At 39.4% G+C, this 19170-nt stretch overlaps 1 protein-coding gene across 1 annotated transcript in view; it reads right to left on the bottom strand.

Annotated features, from left to right (window-relative positions):
- Positions 1-19170, bottom strand: part of FBXO22 (F-box protein 22) — a 34524-nt gene that overhangs the window by 14873 nt on the left and 481 nt on the right. The window contains exons 2-5 of the mRNA XM_014856452.3: positions 18899-19037; positions 14615-14702; positions 13687-13782; positions 2824-2988 (exon numbers count right to left, since the gene is read on the bottom strand). Of these exons, the coding sequence (XP_014711938.1) occupies positions 2824-2988; positions 13687-13782; positions 14615-14702; positions 18899-19037 (488 nt within the window). The remainder of the gene's footprint in view (positions 1-2823; positions 2989-13686; positions 13783-14614; positions 14703-18898; positions 19038-19170) is intronic.

Below are 19170 nucleotides of genomic sequence, written 5' to 3'. Positions count from 1 at the left end.
AGTCTCCCTTCTCTTTCATGTCTAGTCATTTGCTAATTTTCTCCAATCAGTTCCCCACTCTTCATGCCCTGGTATTATTTCTTGCCTAGACTCTTACAGGGAGCTCCTAACTGGTCTCGCTGCTTCCAGTATCTCCCCACTATGGAGGGTCACATTCGCTACTACCCAAATGACATCTCTGAAGAACCTGTCATTTACTGACTACACTCTAGCCTGGCCCCACTGCAGCCACCCTTTGTTCCCATGATCCCCTTCACACACCCTTTGCTTGCAAAACTTAACTCTTTACTATTTCCCCTACTGATCACCTGGCCCTGCGCCTGTTTTTCTGCTAATCCTTCAGCCCATCCTGTTACTCATCCTTATCTCGCATATACTTCTCATCCTTCAAAGCCACAAATGCAACTTGCTCCATGAAGGCGCCTTGCTCCTCCTCGTTCTCCCTGTGGCCAGAACCCCTACAGCAATTTACCCATACCTCTCTTACGGCACATCTCACTTTCTCACTTGGGTTATAATTACATATGTATCTGTCACACCCTTCCTGGAATGTCACTGAGACAAAATCTGCATGCAATTAATTTTTCTTACCCTATGGGACCTTTTAATAAGATGAATGAAATTAATGTATAATTTCTGTATCATGAACCCAATGAACATAGCCATCCTCTTGTCAGCATCAATTCACATCTCCTCTTCTTCCTTCTTTGCTGCTGGAATCGTTTCCAGAATCTTTTCCAGAATCTTTAGTTAGCTGCCCTGGACTGGCTTTCTACAAAGCCTTCAATGGCAGTTGACACTTTTACAGACAGACTGCAAGGCAATGTGCAAATGGCTCTCAAACTAACATCTCTGGCCTCAACTCCTCCTTGAGTTTCAGATCTGCTATTTTCTAACCAATTGACCAATTCTAAAAGAGATCTATCCAGTTTGCTGAACTTTCTTTTAGCTCCAGCTAGCCTTCCACCATCACATCTCATTATGATATGACAAAGTCACTCTGGCTTGGCTACACAGCCACATTTTCTCCTAAAATTTTTTTTGCCTTTACACTTAACACTGGGTCAGTTTAAAAGGCATCATCTGAAGTTTTCCTTAGAGGAAGTGTAGCATCCTTGATTTGGGGCAGCTTTAACAAGACAGCTAACTCTGGTTTTCTGTTTGTGTACTCTGAACTCAGAGCCTTAGCTCTCTACTTCCATCAGAGTTTAGCTTCCTCATCAACAATATACCTTGGTAAGTTCTCCCTGGCATAGCTATGGTGAAGATTAGAAATAGCACACAGCACTGTACCCAGCTTAGAAGGTCTCAGCAAATGTTAGCCATCATTAACTGTCACCATCAGCAAAGGCATGTGCATGCTCCTCTGGTGTGCTACTGCTGAGTGGGATAAGAACACCCAAGACCTTCACTGCCTTTCCACTGAATGTCCTTCCTGAGCTACATATCAACCCTCCCTCAGTCTATTCCTCCACAGACCACAAGGCCACGCTGCAGAGAGATCAGCCCTGTGAGCCACTATGAAGCCTGCCTAAGGTACAGAGGCCAGCATTAGCCATCTGCCTACCATCTACTGAGGAAGGTACTTTGCTAAGTGCTTTACATAAGCCATTTCATTTAATGCTCACAACTCTGTAAGTTAGTTATTTCCACTTTATAGATGAGGAAACATGCTCAGAAAAGGAACTTGTCCTAAACTACAAAGTTAGAAAGCAGCAGAACTAGGGCAGCTACAAGCCTGCATTCGTAATAGCCACACTTCCTGCCTCGCACGACAGACTGACTATGAAACCTGCCATGCTCTACCTGTACCTGCCCACGTTATTCCACATCATCAAGAGGCCTGCTGCTCGTGGCTGCCAGTTTTTGCCACCAATGCCTACTCCAGCTCTGTGCTTTCCCTCCCATCTCACTCTTTTATTGCATTGTAAGGAACAGATGTATAAGCCAGTTTCAACCTGTATACTCCTTTTTTTCCCTCTAATCAGTAAATCAATCACAAATTTTCCCTTTTCTGCTATAGCATTTTTTATTCCCGATGAGTTCAGTTTATTGCTACAGGTTGGCTGATCTATGCAAAGACAAGAAGTCACCACTGAATATTTTTTACGCCAACAGTGACTTTTTTCATGAGTTAACCACAATTAGCTCAATTGCAGATGTAGATAAAGATAGAGTGCTGTGAATAACTAGTTTGTTGCTTACTGTATTAAATTAAGCTTTCTTATCAGAGCTTAGAAACTAAGCCAACCTCTCATGACCTGTCTACTCTAGCCAAGCTGCTTCTTTCTGGCATGTCCTAGTAAACCTTTAATAGACTTTTAATATATTCTGCTTTAATTTATACCATTCCTAAAACTTATCACCAAGTTCACTATACTCATTCCCATCTTTCAAATTAGTCAACATATAACTAACCTGTATCTTCTAAAATTTTTTTTATAATAAATGCTTATCGCTGATGTAAAAAGGAAATAAAAGCTTTAAAAAACTTTTCACCTTCAAAAAACAAAAATAGGGAAAAACGATAAGAAAACATTCGAAGAAGTGATTCAAAATTAAGAATTAAACACAAATGACTTTATTATCAACAGAATAGTCAAGGAAAAATATTCTTCTCTGGTTCTCTCAAGCTTTGATGTAAGTAAAATAATTTATAAAGTAAATCAATTCTACCAAAAATGTACCACACTAGCTTCTGTTAATCACTAGTTTGAATTCATCCACATCTCCAGTAACATGTGTACTTAATTCAGACTCTCAAAGGAACAAACAAAATCAATCAACAAGATGGGCAATTAATGGTAAATAACAGTAACTTACCTACTTCAGTGAGTTGATGTCTTTCTAATGTTAAATTCTTTGGATCCTTAATAAAATGAAAAGGTTGTATTTTTACTCCTTCAATTTGAGGGAATAACAGAGCAAAACCGGATTCTCCAATTTCAATTTCCTGAGGTCGATTGCTGCATGATCCCATTGGAGTCACTAGAAAAACAGTTTAACAGTTTCATAAACAGATTCGATAAAAACTGAAGTTTCATTTGGTAACACTGTACATTAGACAGTACCACCTAGATAACTACAGTTTGGGTTACTAAGATAATCAACAAGCTAATAGACCATTATCTGAGTGAAAGTTTTTCAGCTTTGAAATTTCTATGAGTATAGTATCATGATGTCTGACATTTACTTTCAAATGGTTCAGAAAGAAACATTTTTATAAACAAAGACAGAAAAGGCAAATGTTGCATAATTTTTTAAACTGGTGAATCTAGATGAAGGGTGTAAGAGGGTTGACTGTACTATTCTATTATTCTTTTAACTATTCTATAAGTTTGAAGATCTTCTAAATAAAAAGTTGGGGGGGGGTAATGATGTCAGCATCATGGCAGAGTGAACTGCTCCCACAGCCTCTCCCCACTAAGATACAATCAAAAGGACATTCATTAGCCTACATAGAACACCCACAAAACATAACAGGATGTCTAAGAGATCCAGGCAGCCATAAGTCTGAAGGTGGGGGTGCTGGATCCCCAGGAAGCAGTGGAAGTAAGTAAGCGGATCTCCTCCCCATCCCTAGCAGGAGCGATCTGCAGTGCAGGACCTCACACAGCTGCCGGTGCACAACCCTGGGAGGAGACGGGGTAGCAAGCAGGCCTCCACATCAACGCTTTCAAAGTGTTCTCGGAGTTGCATCCCAGCCCAAGGGAATGCTCCATGCCAAGGTGACTAGGTCACCACGTGTGTGCTCCTACCAAGCCCAGCAGCCCAGGTGGGCCACCAGTGAGTGCAGAGCATGTGTGAACATGTGAAAAAAAGCACTGGTCTCCTCCCCCTCCACCTAGCGCATCAGCTCAGCCAGTCGTTTGGGGCAGCAGACCTGCACCAGAGCGTCTGCAGCAGCTGTGTGTGGGACCCACCAAGCAGTAGTAGCCAGCAAACACAGACGAGCCCTACCAGCACAGCTTCAAGTGGACACGGTAGTTTCAGAAAACACAGCTCCTGCCCGCCCTCCCCCACCCCCGCAAAGTGGTGGCAGGCAGAATCTACAACCAGACACTACCACTATGCACCAGCAAAAGTCCACTCCATCAGACCCCATGAAGAAATACACCAAAACTCCAGATCATAAGGAAAATGACAGAAACCAATCCTGATGACACAGAAATTTACAATCTAAATGAGAGAGAATTCGAAATAGTTACCATAAAGAAACTCAACAAGTTACAAGAAAACTCAGAAAAACAGTTCAATGAACTCAGGAATAAAATTATTGAGCACAAGGAGTTCTTCACAAAAGAGAATGAAACTCTAAAAACAACAAACAGAAATGCTGGAGATGAAGAACACGATGAGTAAGATAAAAAGCAATCTAGGATCCTTAAAGACCAGAGTTGACATTATGGATGACAGAATTAGTAATTTAGAGGACAGAAATATAGAAATGCTTCAGGTGGAGGAGGGGAGAGAACCTAAGACGAAAAAAAAAAATGAAGAAATTCTCAGAAAAGTATCCAACTCAATTAAGAAATGCAACGTAAAGATTATAGGTATTCCACAGAGAGAAGAGTGGGAGAAAGGAACAGAGAACTTGTTCAAAAAAATAATAGCTGAGAATGTCTGAGGAAGGAACTGGAATTATAAGTAAATGAAGCTAACAGAACTCCCACTTACATCAACGCAAAAACACCTTCTCCAAGGCATATAGTAGTAAAACCGGCAAAAGTCAATGACAGAAAAAATACTAAGGGTAGCAAGGCAGAAGAAAATAACATACAAAGAAACCCCTATCAGGCTTTCAGTGGATTTATCAGCAGAAAACTTACAGGCTAGGAGAGACTGGAATGATATATTAAAAATACTGAAGAACAAAAACTTTCAGCCAAGAATACTCTATCCAGTGAAAATATCCTTCAGATACGATGGAGAAATAAAAAACTTTCCCCGATAAACAAAAGCTGAGGGAGTTCATCACCACAAGACTACTCCCCACCTCCAAGAGATGATCAAGAAGGCCCTCATACTTGAAAATAAAAGGAAAGGGTTTACAAAGCTTTGAGCAAGGAGATAAATAGACAGACAAAACCGGAAAGCTGCAGCTCTCTATCAGAAGACTTAGTTATAACATTAAAGATAAAGGGAAGGGGGCCAGCCACAAGGCCGAGTGATTAAGTAAGTTCATATGCTCCACTTTGGCGGCTCAGGGTTTCGCTGGTTTGGATCCTGGATGCGGACATAGCACCGCTCATCAGGCTGTGTTGAGGTGGTGTCCCACATAGCACAACCAGAGGCACTCACAACTAGAATACACAACTATGTACTGGGGGGCTTTAGGGAGAAGAAGAAGGAAAAAAGAAAACAAGACTGGCAACCGTCGTTAGCTCACGTACCAATCTATGCAAAAAAAAGATAAAAGGAAGGAAAGCATCACAAATAACTATAAAAACAGGGGTCTGGCACCTTGGCATAGTGGTTAAGTTTGGCACACTCCACTTTGGCAGCCCACACCGTCAGGGAAACCCACATATAAAAAGTGGAGGAAGACTGGCACAGATGTTAGCTCAGGGCTAATCTACCTCAGCAAAAAAAACCAAAACAAAACTATAAACACTTCATTTTAATCACAAACTCACAACACAAAACTGAATAATTTGTGACAACAATAATTTAGACAGGGAGGAGGAAAGAGATGGAACCTGATTAGGCTAATGGTAATAAGAGACTATCAGAAAACAGAGTATCTCATCTACAAGATCTTTTATACAAACCTCACAGTAACCACTAAACAAAAAATCAGAAGAGAGACACAAATGATAAAGAGAAAACTGACCAAACCATCACAGAAAATCACCAAACTGAAATGGCAGTCAGAGATACACAGGAGGGGCTGGCCCGGTGGCATAGTGGTTAAGTGTGCACACTCCACTTCTGCGGCCTGCGGTTCGCAGGTTCAGATCCTGGGTGTAGACCTACCACTGCACGTCAGGCTATGCTGTGGCAGCATCACACATAAAATAGAGGAAGACTGGCACAGATGTTAGCTCAGTGACAATCTTCCTCAAGCAAAAAAGAGGAAGATTGGCAACAGATGTTAGCTCAGGACCAATCTTCCTCAAAAAAAAAAACCCCAAAAAACAAAAAACCAGGGCCAGCCCGCTGGCCAAGTAGTTAAGTTTGCACACTCCGCTTCACCGGCCAAGGGTTCCACTGGTTCAGATCCCGGGCGTGGACATGGCACCACTCATCAGGCCATGCTCAGGGAACATCACACACAGCACAGCCAGAGGAACTCAACAAGAATATACAACTACGTACTGGGGGGTTTTGGGGAGAAGAAGAAGGAAAAAAAGAAAAAGAAATACAGAGGAAGAGAAACAAGGGAAATAGAGAACAACAAGAAAACAAGAGATAAAATGGCAGCCCTCATATATCAATAATGCCTCTAAATTTAAGTGGAATTCTCCAATCAAAAGACAAAGTGACTGAATGGATTAAAAAACAAGACCCAACAATATGCTGCCTCCAGGAAACACATCTCAGCTCTAACGACAAACACAGGCTCAGAGCAAAGGGATGGAAGATGATACTCCAAGCTAATGGCAAACAAAAGAAAGGTGTTGCCATACTTAGACAAAGCAGACTTCAAGATAAAAAAGGCACTGAGAGACAAAGAGGGACAGTATAAAATGATAAAAGGGACACTCCACCAACAGGACATGACACTTATGAATATATATGCACCAACACAGGAGAACCAAAGTACATAAACTATTAACAGACCTAAAGGAAGAAATTAACAGCAACACAATAATAGTAGGAGACCTAAACATCCCACTTACATCAATGGATAGATCATTCAGACAGAAAGTCAGCACGGAAATAACGGAATCAGACGAAAAACTAGACCAGATGGATTTAACAGAGATATATAGAACACTCCATCCAAAAACAACGGAACACGTTCTTCTCAAATGCACACGGAGCATTCTCAAAGACAGACCATATGTTAGGAAACAAGGCAAGCCTCAATAAATTTAAGAAGACTGAAATCATATCAAGCATCTTTTCTGACCATAATGCTATGAAACTAGAAATCAACTACAAGAAAAGAGCTGGGAAGGTCACAAATATGTAAAGACTAAACAACATGCTAATGAACAACTACTGGATCAGTGAAGAAATCAAACGAGAAATCAAAGATATCTAGACAAATGAAAATGAAAATACATCATACCAACTTTTATGGGATGCAGCAAAAGCATTTCTAAGAGGGCAATTCATAGCAATACAGGCCCACCTTAACAAACAAGAAAAATCTCAAATAAATAATCTTAAACTACACCTAAGAGAACTAGAAAAAAGAAGAACAAATGAAGCCCAAAGTGAGCAGAAGGAGGGAAATACCAAAAATTAGAGCAGAAATAAATGAAATCAAAACCAAAAAAACAGTAGAAAGGATCAATGAAACTAAGACCTGGTTCTTTGAGAGGGTAAACAAAATTGACAAACCCTTAGCCAGACTCACTAAGAAAAAAAGAGAGAAGGCTCAAACAAATAAAATTAGAAATAAAAGAGGAGAAATTACACTGGATACCACAGAAATACACAGGATTATAAGAGAATACTATGAAAAACTATATACCAACAAATTGGAGAACCTGAAAAATTGGATAAATTCTTAGACTCATACAACCTTCCAAAACTGAATCAAGAAGCAGAAGAGAATCTGAATAGACCAATCACAAGTAAAGAGACTGAAACAGTATTAAAAACCTCCAAAAAAATAAAAATCCAGGACCAGATGGTTTCTCTGGAGAATTCTACCAAACATGCAACAAAGATTTAATACTTATCTTTCTCAAACTATTCCATAAAATTGAAAAAGACAGAATGCTTCCTAACTCATTCTATGAGGCCAACATCATCCTGATACCACATCCAGACGAGGACGACACAAAGAAGGAAAATTATAGGCCAATACTGCTGATGAATATAGATGCAAAAATCCTCAACAAAGTATCGGCGACCTGAACACAGCAATACATTAAAAGGACCATACACCATGATCAAGTGGCATTTATACCAGGGACCCAGGGATGGTTCAACATCTGCAAATCAATCAGTGTGATACACCACATTAACAAAATGAGGAATAAAAATCACACGCGATCATCTCAATAGATGCAGGGAAAACATCTGACAAGATCCAACATCCATTTATGATGAAAATCTCTCAATAAAATGGGTATAAAAGGAAAGTACCTCAACATAATAAAAGACATATATGACAAACCTACAGTCAACATCATACTCAATGAGGAAAAATTGAAAGCCATCCCTCTGAGAATAGGAACAAGACAAGGGTGTCCACTCTCACCACTCTTATTCAACACAGTACTGGAGGCTTTGGCCAGAGCAATTAGGCAAGAAAAAGAAATAAAAGGGTATCCAAATTGAAAAGGAAGAAGTGCAACTCTTGCTGTTTGCAGACGACATGATTCTATACATAGAGAACCCTAAAGAATCCATTAGAAAACTACTAGAAATAATCAACAACTACAGCACAGTGGCAGGGTACAAAATCAACTTAGAAAAATCATTTGCACTTCTATACTCTAACAAACTAGAAGAAAGAGAAGTCAAGAATACAATCTCATTTACAATTGCAACAAAAAGAATAAAGTATCTAGGAATAAATTTAACCAAGGACATGAAACTTACACACTGAAAACTATAAGACATTATTGAAAGAAATCTATGACAACATAAAGAAATGGAAAGATATTTCATGCACATGGATTGGAAGAATAAACATAGTTAAAATGTCCATACTACCCAAAGCAATCTACAGATTCAATGCAATCCCAATCAGAATGCCAGTGACATTCTTTACAGAAATAGAACAAAGAATCCTAAAATTCACATGGGGCAACAAAAGACCCCGAATTGCTAAAACAATCCTGAGAAACAAGAACAAAGCTGGTGCATCACAATCCCTGACTTCAAAACATACTACAAAGCTACAGTAATCAAAACAGCATGGTACTGGTACAAAAACAGGTGCACAGATCAATGGAACAGAATTGAAAGCCCAGAAAGAAAACCACCCATCTACAGACAGCTAATCTTCGACAAAGGAGCTGAGGGCATACAATGGAGAAAAGAAAGTCTCTTCAACAAATAGTGCTGGGAAAACTGGACAGCCCACATGTCAAAGAATGAAAATTGACCATTCTTTTTTCACCACTCCCAAAAATAAACTCAAGGTGGATCAAAGACCTAAAGCTAAGACCTTAGACCATAAGGTTTCTAGAAGAAAATATAGGCAGTACACTCTTTGACATCAGTATTAAAGGGATCTTTTCAGACACCATGTCTTCTCAGACAAGGGAAACAATAGAAAGAATAAACAAATGGGACTTCATCATTAAAGAGCTTCTTCAAGGTAAGGGAAAACAGGATTGAAACAAAAAAAACCCACTAATTGAGAAAAAACATTTGCAAGTCATATATCTGACAAAGGGTTAATCTCCGTAATATATAAAGAACTCACACAGCTCAACAACAAAAAATCAAACAACCCAATCAAAAAATGGGCAGGAGACATGAACAGACATTTCTCCAAAGAAGATATATGGACGGCCAATAGGCACATGAAAAGATGTTCAGCATCACTGATCATCAGGGAAATGTAAATCAAAACTACACTATCACCGAACACCTGTTAGAACGGCAAAAATAACCAAAACAAAAAGTAACAAGTGTTGGAGAGGTTGTGGAGAAAAAGGAACCCTCATGTACTGCTGGTGGGAATGAAAACTGGTACAGCCACTATGGAAAACAGTATGGAGATTCCTCAAAAAATTAAAAACAGAAATACCATATGACACAGCCATCCCACTACTGGGTATCTATCCAAAGGACTTGAAATCAGCAATTCCAAAAGTCCCATGGACCCCTATGTTCATTGTAGCATTATTACAACAGCCAAGACATGGAAGCAACCTAAGTGCCCATCAACTGATGATTGGATAAAGAAGATATGGTATATACATACAATGGAATACTACTCAGCCATAGAAAAGGATAAAATCATCCCATTCACAACATGGATGGACCTTGAGGGTATTACGTTAAGTGAAATAAGCCAGATAGAGAAAGACAATCTCTGTATGACTCCACGCATATGTGGAAGTTAAACATGTAGACAAAGAGAACAGATTAGTGGTTACCAGGGGAAAGGGGGGATGGGGAGTGGGCATAAAGGGTGAAGTGGTGCACTTACAACACAACTGACAATAATGTACACCTGAAATTTTACAAGGTTGTAAACTATCATAATTTCAATAAAAATTTAAAAAAAATATTTATCCTAAAAATATTTGGCAATTATATAAAGTACACACACACACACGTATGTGTATTCATATATATCCATGTATACTGCTATATATTGAAAGTCTGGAAGGTCATGCATCATAACATTAATAGGGTGGTGTACTCTATAGTGCTTAAAGGTGCTTAATTGTTTTCTTTTTTGCTTACCTGCATCTTATAATTTTTCTTTTTTTTTTTTAACATAAATGACTACTACTAGAGTAAAGAAGAAATAAACTCTTTAAAAAACAATGTTAAGCCTTTTAGAAACCAAAGCTAGGGCAAAATGAAAAACTAATACTCAAAGAGAAAATTTCAGAATCAAATCAAACCCCAGACAACATATTCAAATTAAAAACAGGAAAATAAAATTTCAGAGTTTATTATAAGGCCCCATTCTCCCACAAAAAACATCAAAACATAAAAGCAATTTTTAGAATTTCCATAGCAGGCTTTAAGACAACCTGAATAAATCCTAACAGGCTTTTTATAGAAACTGACAGGCTGATTCTAAAATATATGTAGCAATGCAAAGGACCTAGATAGCCAAAGCAATTTTAAAAAAAAGAACACCAAGATCTACAGTTGTCAGTTTTTAAAAGACGTAGAGTAAAATGGCATTGGCTTAAGGACAAACAAATCAATCAATGGAACAGAGTTAAATACAGAAACACATCCAGCAACATAATTATTTTTGACAAAGATGCTGAGACAATTTAGTGAGGAAAGAAAAGTCTTCAATAAATGGTAATGAATAACTGGATAAACGTGTGAAAAAAATTTAACCTTGGACCCCTCCCTATCTTACATCATACACAAAAATTACTTCAAGTTAGGTCAGAGAACTAAATCTAACAGCTAAAACTATACAGTTTATAGAAGAAGACATAGGAGAATCTCTTTGTGACCATGGGGTAGGCAAAGATTTCTGGAGAGGACACAAAAAACATTAACCATAAAAGAAAATAAACTGGATGTCACCAAAATAAAAGTCTACTGCTCATCAAAAGACACTGTTAAGAAAATGGAAAGAGAGCAACAGGCTGAGAGAAAATATTTACAACACCTATACCTGATAAAGGTCTTGTCTAAGAATATATCAACTACAGTTGCAACTCAGTAACAAAAGGAAAACAATCCAAGAAAAAAATCAGTAAAAGACTTGGATACTTCACAAAAGCAGATACACAAACAGCCAATAAACAGATGAAAAGGTGCTCCACATATTTAGTTACTAGAGTAATTCAAATTAAAACCACCCTAAGAAGCCTCTTCACACCCACTGGAATGGCTAAAATCAAAGACTCATTTGAAGACACTAGGTTTTGGCGAGAATATAGAGCAATGAGCAGCCAGAACGCTTATTCCTTGCTGGTGAGGATAAAATGGAATAACTTTGGAAAACCGTTTGGCAGTTTCTTATAAAGTTAAATACACACCAACCTTAAGACTCAGTAATTCCACTTCTTGGTAACTTCCCAAGAATGGACCTATGTCTACAAAAAGAATTATACAAAACTGTTCATAACAGCTTCATTCCTAATAGCCAGGAACCAGAAACCATGCTAATCTCCATCAAAAAAAGAATGGAAACACAAATCACAGTCTACTTATATCACAGAATACTACTCGAGAAGTTCTTTTTAAAAAATGAATTACTGATACACATAAGTGAATCTCAAAAACATTATGTTGTTAAAAATATTTATATTGAGGGGTTGGCCCTGTGGCATTAGTGGTTAAGTTTGTGCACTCTGCTTTGGCCACCTGGGGTTGGTGGGTTTGGATCCCAAGCATGGACCTACACACTGCTCATCAAGCCATGCTGTGGCAGTGTCCCACATACAAAATAGAGGAGGACTGGCACAGATGTTAGATCAGTGACAATGTTCCTCAAGCAAAAAGAGGAAGACTGGCAACAGATGTTAGCTCAAGACCAATCTTCCTCACCAAAAAAATATACATATATGTTTTCTTATGTTGAGTTAAACAGTCAAGATATAAAAAAAGTATGTACCACATGATTCCACTTATATGACATTCAACAACAGGCAAAACTAATCTATGGCCAGAGAAACCAGAACTGGGGTTTCCTATGGCAGGCAGGGATTGACCAGAAGAGGGTAAAGGGAACTTTCTGGGGTGAGGGAAATATTCTATATCTTGACTGGCGTATTGGTTACTCAAGGGAATAAATCTGTCAAAATTCATTAAATTGTACACTTGAGATTGTGCACTTCACAGTAAGTACAGTTTACCTCAATTAAGAAAGAAAATGCCCTCTGTACATATGAGAATGAACAAATTTTCTCAAACTTGCAATTTTTCCAACCTAAAGAAGGAAGACAGGCTAGTAGTCAATGGCTGTTTTAGAAACAATGACTAACTGTGGCCTAAGAAAAAGGAACCTAATCAACAGTCTTGGTGGAAATTTTGTTAGGACATGCGTGGAAGTGACCCAAAGAAAGTACCTAACTGTAGGGGAACCAGAAAAAGAGAAGGGTGAGGAGCGGGTCCAAGAAAACACCAGAGGACAAGTCCTGACTAAAGGGAGCTGGAATGGTATTTACTCCCCACATCAAGGTCAAAAGAGAACTTAGAGGAACAGAAGTGCAAAGTGAAAAGTGCTTCAGAATAAGGCAAGCACAGAAGGCAGGCTTCAGGGAGACCACCCACCCCTCCCAACGGGTCACAGAAGGCAGCAATGTCACCTAGGCCCACCCTCCTACTCCTGTTCCTAGCCCCCAGCCGTAATTTTAAAAAGGAAAAACTTGGTCGTACTTTGAGGAAGCCCCAGGGGGTGGGGTGAGGAGGCTTAAGAAAGTGATGTAAGCAACGACAGCTATGCTTCTGTAGAAGCAGTTGTGAATAACTAGTAATGGTAAAAATTATTTATCACTGCTTTAAGAAAAATCCAAAAGTTAACCCATTGTGGCTCGCAATCCCAGTCCCACCTCACCCCCACCCACCAGAAACTACCAATTGGACTGACCGAGGGAGAATGCTCCCTAATGCTTTCCAATTTGGAAAGAGGAAGAATGTGACCTTTTTCTTCTCAGGAATGGGGCCTGGAAAGATATGAACTACGTTTGTTTTATACAGACAGCCCTGAGATTTGAAATATGAACCATAATAACCTAAGGAACATTAATATAAGTCAAACATAATACCACGGTAAACATGACTAACTTTACTGTATTCTGGATGGCCAAAAATATAAATGTGCACTTAAGCTACAAATAATGCACCAATCTATAGGACCCCACATTAATGAAAGGCAGGAAATCATCAAGTATCTTCTCTTACCTACAATTCCTGGGGTCACAATCCCAAGGACTTCGCATTGTTTTGGGAATAGCTTCTCAAGGGCAAATGCTGTTTCCATGGTAGTTCTTTTCCTTGCTGTAACACAGTAGCAAAATTATTAAATATCATTCATTTAAGGTCAAATTTCATGATGTGGGGAAAAAAAGCAAATACTGAATAAAGTTTAAGTCATTTTACACCAGAACCCTTTACTAGGAATTCTAAAACCTTTGACGAAAACAAACCTTTTCCCATTTTAGGCCCCTGCTTTATATTTTAAATTCTAAATCTGACCTTCAGCATCACCAGTTTGCCTTCCTGTTTTGCTCATATACTGCTTTTGCCCCAAGGATGTTAAATCTAGCAGTAGCAGCTAAACTCTAGACTTGTTATTGTACCTTTCCGTTCCACTGATATTAAAGTGCCAGGACTTTCTGACTACACCAACAGCCACGTGGAGCAGTCAAATTAGACACGGCAAATGCAGTATGTAAGTCTAACTCAGGGCGTCAGTGTGCCCACCATGGGACACTCAGTCTGCTTCTCCTCTTAGCAAGCTAAGGAGATGACACAATAGTGACAGGTAACCTTGGCAAATGGGTCCTCACCACCCGACACAAGAAAAGCTTTGAAAAGCCAAAGATATACACTGTTTTAACAATAAAAAGAAGTGCCTGGAGGATTAAAGTATTTCAAAATTAGAAAAATACCTTTCTAAAGAATTTGTTTCGATTGTACTACAACGTTTAGAAATCAATCCTTGAAGCAAAAAGGGCTCTTCAAGGTTCAAAGATATTCATGCATTCTATAGAGAGAGGCCCAGAGCCTCAGAAAGTCAGTAACTCACAGGAGTAGGACAATATTTAACTCCAAACAGAAGGTATATAAGGAAACAAAAAAATCCAAAACTTTTTCTTCTGATATTCACCTCTCTTGTGGCCACGACACTCTTCCAGACTAATAAACGTTTCTGAATCAGCCATGTAAAGAACTGTCCGTGGTAAGATGTGAACATTCTGCAAAGAAAAAAAACAGAAATCAGAATTGGATCACATGAATCCATGAGTGCTCTCATGGCCTTTAAAGTTTCCCCTGGTCCAAACTGCTGCTGCCCTTTAGGTCAGTGTGGGCATCTGAGTCCACCCACTTCCCATTCTTTCTGCACTCGCGCTCTTTCATTTTCAGCTCACTCATTTGTTGAGCATCTATTACTTCTTCAAGTCAAACTCATTCCAGCCTGACTCAAGAAGTTCATTTTCAAAAGAATTCAAGCTCTTAAACAAAAACATTAAGTAACAGCAAAAGATACCACCTGCTTTATTTGAATAGGCATCACAGTAACATCTCAGCAAGAGGGAAGCTACACAGACTGTATCGCTGCTCTCTTCACTGCCTATCAAATTAAATATTCCAGGCCTTCATTCCCACCTGACCAACTACTTTGTTAGACGGACTCTTCACTTACTATTAACCAGACACACACACTTCTCTATGTATTTTCCTGCAGCTCTCTTCCTTTCACACTTGATTTAAGATTGTTTCCCCCAAGAGACAACTTAAGTGCCACCTCCTCTGCGAAATCTTTTCTAACACTCCCTCGGCACCTTGGACCTTACATGTGACATCCCTTACATCTAGTCATGGTTATTTGTGCCTCATCTCCACTTATGAGCTGGGATTATTTAGACTCACATTTTCCACTAAATTTCCTATTACAGACAAGTGGCAAAGCGGTTGAATTAAATGATAAGGGTGAATGCATTTTTCCTTCTAAGTCGGTTGTTTTCAAAGACTTTTACTGTCAGAATGGAATGAACTAGTTAGCATACAGCAAAGCCTCAATGTTGACTAAATGCAAAAATGTTGATCCGCTGTAATCTGGGGGAATGTGAAGATGTTTCAGACACTGAGACAGAATGATGACCCTGTGGGGGCCTCAGAGCTGATAAGACCTATGGATATAGTTTCCTTGGTTCATATAGCCTTTTCAAAGAATATAATTTGTCTGCCAACATTTAAAATTCCACACGATATTTACATAAAATGTGGATTTCTAGATTCTTTTTAAAAACTAGACATTCTGGCAACACCAGACTGCATTCTCCTTATCCGGGGCTAAACAGAGGCAAGCACTCCCTGGTCTGCCACGGCCCACCCCCCCATGCTGCTACATTGAGCCACCTGGCCCACCCGAGCCACCTGGCCCACCCGACCCACCTGCCTAACTCTGGACTCACTCCCCTTTCTGGCCTTTGGCATAGTGAGTAGAGAGACTGGAAGTCTAGTCCTGATGTTTTATGACTCTCTCTTTTCGAGTAACCACTGAAAAGAAACTGCTGAATTTTCCCTCCTAATTCTCACTAGAAGCAATAACAATTACAATCATTAAGATGACATGTTCTCAAAGGTCAATGTAAGACAACTAGAACACCATTCCATTATTCAAAGAAGTTCCAAATGGCAAGATGCTTTACAAAAATTTTAGTGGACTTCAAAATATTTCTAATAAAAAAGTTAAATCAGAGGCTGGCTCCATGGCTGAATGGTTAAAGTTCTGTCCACTCTGCTTCAGTGGCCCAGGTTCACAGGTTCAGATCCCAGGCAAGGATCTACTCCACTAACCAGCCACGCTGTGGAGGCCTCCCAGATACAAAGTAGAGGAAGACTGGCACAGATGTTAGCTCAGGGCTGAGCTCCCCCAAGCCAGAAAAAAAGAAAAAGAGGAATATTGGCAATGGATGTTATCTCCAGGCAAACCTTCCTCACCAAAAAAAAAAAAAGAGAGAAAGAGAGAGAGAGAAAAGAAAAAAGTTAAATCAACTTCCTTTATGGCTACAGAAGTATCATGACCACTAGATAATTTGGCAAACATAAAGAAAACAGTATGATTTGGACAAAGATTCCATGTTTTGTCTGACCACACTAAGAGTTTAGTACAATGTATAAACTTCTTTAAGGGTATTACTATATGAATTTTAATAATGACATTAATAATAGAAAATAACAATTTCTATTATTTAAAACATTATGTTTCTGTTACTATAGGTAATGAGTTATATGCAATACATTTTCATTATTTAACCCTTACAACAATTCTATAACGTTTTAAGGGGGATTATTATTTTCATTTTATGGAGACAGAACCTGAGGCTCAGAGAGGTTAGGTAACTTTTTCAAAGTCACACAGCTGGTATGTGCCAAAATTGGGTTCATACCTATGTCTGTCTGACTATAACAGCTGTTACAAAGTATTAACTTTTAAAGCTATACAAAAATAATAACTGCTGTTGTAAAAATGTGAAGGAAAAAAAGTTTTTAAAAACATCAAAAAAAAAAACACCACACAACTCTACTCACGAAGGAAAGTTTTGCTAACACTTTGGTTTTCTTCTTTTTTACTCTTCCTTTCTTGTTTTAAATAATACATATTATACCAAACATAATTTCATGATCTGTTTTCACTTGTAACATTAACATTTTCTCCTGTCATTAATGCACCTTGCAGTTTATCATTGAATGACTTCATTTCTTAAACATTAAATTGTTTTCAATTTCCCTTATCATAAATAATGCTGCAAAAACATCCTTATGAAAAAGGCTCTGCCCACATTTTGAATTTCCCCCACAATTTCCAGACTGGGCAGGATTTGGGCCAAGGTGGAAATAAGAAACTTTCCTGAAAGCCCGCCTCTGGATACTGGCCACTTTGGATCTGAGTCTCAGAGCCCCAACAGAGTAAGGAGAAAATCCACACGACGAGGGGGAAACAGAAGACTGGTCACTTACGCGGCATTCCCCTAACATCTAAATATATGAAGAATGATGAGAGCCAGGTTTCTCATCGTCCAAAAGGGAGGGACAAATATGAGCTGAGAGAAAACTGGAAAGAATCCTGTGTCAGACTGGAATTGGATATACCTGTATGAACTCATGAATTCCCATAAATATATATAAAAAAGACACTGAAGACAGCTGAAGGAGCTCCCCACTAGCCAAATTCAGGACAATGTGGGCCCCAAATAAATACTGATAGTAAGAAATTATATCCCACGGAATAAAATAGACTGAAAGTCTCTATAGATATAAATAACCTGAAACAGAATATTTACACAGTTTCCAAGTATCTCCCCCAAAATACTTAATAATTACAGTTGCAAAGGGTAATTTTATAGTAGCAACACCTGACAGACACTACCTTAATCAAATAATCAAAGGTACTATCACCAGTAATGGGACAAATGGAAATCAGATGCCACCTGATAGGATGCAACAAGAAGACCGTGATGTTCCTACCAAAGACACATAATCAGAATCTGAGAAACATCAGACGTTCTACAAAATAACTGGCCTGTAATTTACATATATGTCCAAGTTGTGAAACTCAAGAAAAGCTTGAGAAACTGTTCCAGACCAAAGACGAAGGAAACATGACAAAAGCAACATAAGATGCTAAACTGAATTCTTTAGTTATGAAGGACATTAGTGGGACAATTGTGAAAACCTGAGGATTAGATGGCAGAAACGTATCAATGATAATTTCCTGACTTTGAAGGTTGTATCATGGTTCTGTAGGATGTTCTTGCTTGTATATAACGCGTGCTAAAGTATAAGGAAGTCAAAGAACATCAGGCTGGCAGTTTACTCTCAAATGGCTACGTCCCACTCTCAAGTGAGATACCACAGCCTCACTGTCACCTGTGCTCACGAGGCTGCCCCTCTGACTCCACAGTTCAAGTCTTTACCTCCCCAGGTACTGCCCATCTTTTGAAATTGGGGCCCAGAGATACAATGCCAAAGAGTACAGGAAAGGAGGATGAAATACTGGGTTTAACTATTGCTTCTTGGCTTTTTCCTGTTACACGAAGCAAGAGAAACCCAGTCACCTTCCCTGCAAAACTGTGATAACGATACTTGCTTCAAGGAAAGCAGGTAAAGGGAAGCTTCTGCACAGTGCTATTACAATAGTGAAAATCTGGATACACAAAGCTCCCAATATCTGAAAAATGGTCAAATAAACTATGGCACATCCTTATAATATATAGTCATTAAAACTGATGTTTACAAAATCTTTTCATGTCATGAGAAAATGTTCCCTATATTACAAAGAATTAGGCCATATACAAAACTGGGATTAAAAAAAAAAAACACACACGTTTAGTGCTCAAAGATCGACCAAGCCTGCAACGTCCCGTGCACGACGCCCCTTACTTGCCTCAAGCTCCTCTGCCGCCGCGCGGACCAAGCAATGCTGCTCCAGGCGGCCAGCCGCCGCGGAGCCCGCAGATATCCAGGTCACACGCCGATGGGTCCGCAACACTCTGCGCGCACACTCCCCCCACAAGCGGCACACGCTGAGGAGGCAACCGCACAAAGGCTCGTGAGCGCACGTTCCCTTCGCTCTGCCGCGGCTCCCCACCCCCACCCCGTCTGCGCAGCGGCGGGAGACTCCTGCGGGATCTAGTCCCCGGAGGGGGAGGTGGCGGC

This window comes from Equus asinus, chromosome 2 (genome assembly GCF_041296235.1).
Source record: "Equus asinus isolate D_3611 breed Donkey chromosome 2, EquAss-T2T_v2, whole genome shotgun sequence".
NCBI lineage: Eukaryota > Metazoa > Chordata > Mammalia > Perissodactyla > Equidae > Equus > Equus asinus.
Note: the sequence above shows the minus strand (reverse complement) of the source record. Positions and strands in the feature narration are given on the sequence as shown.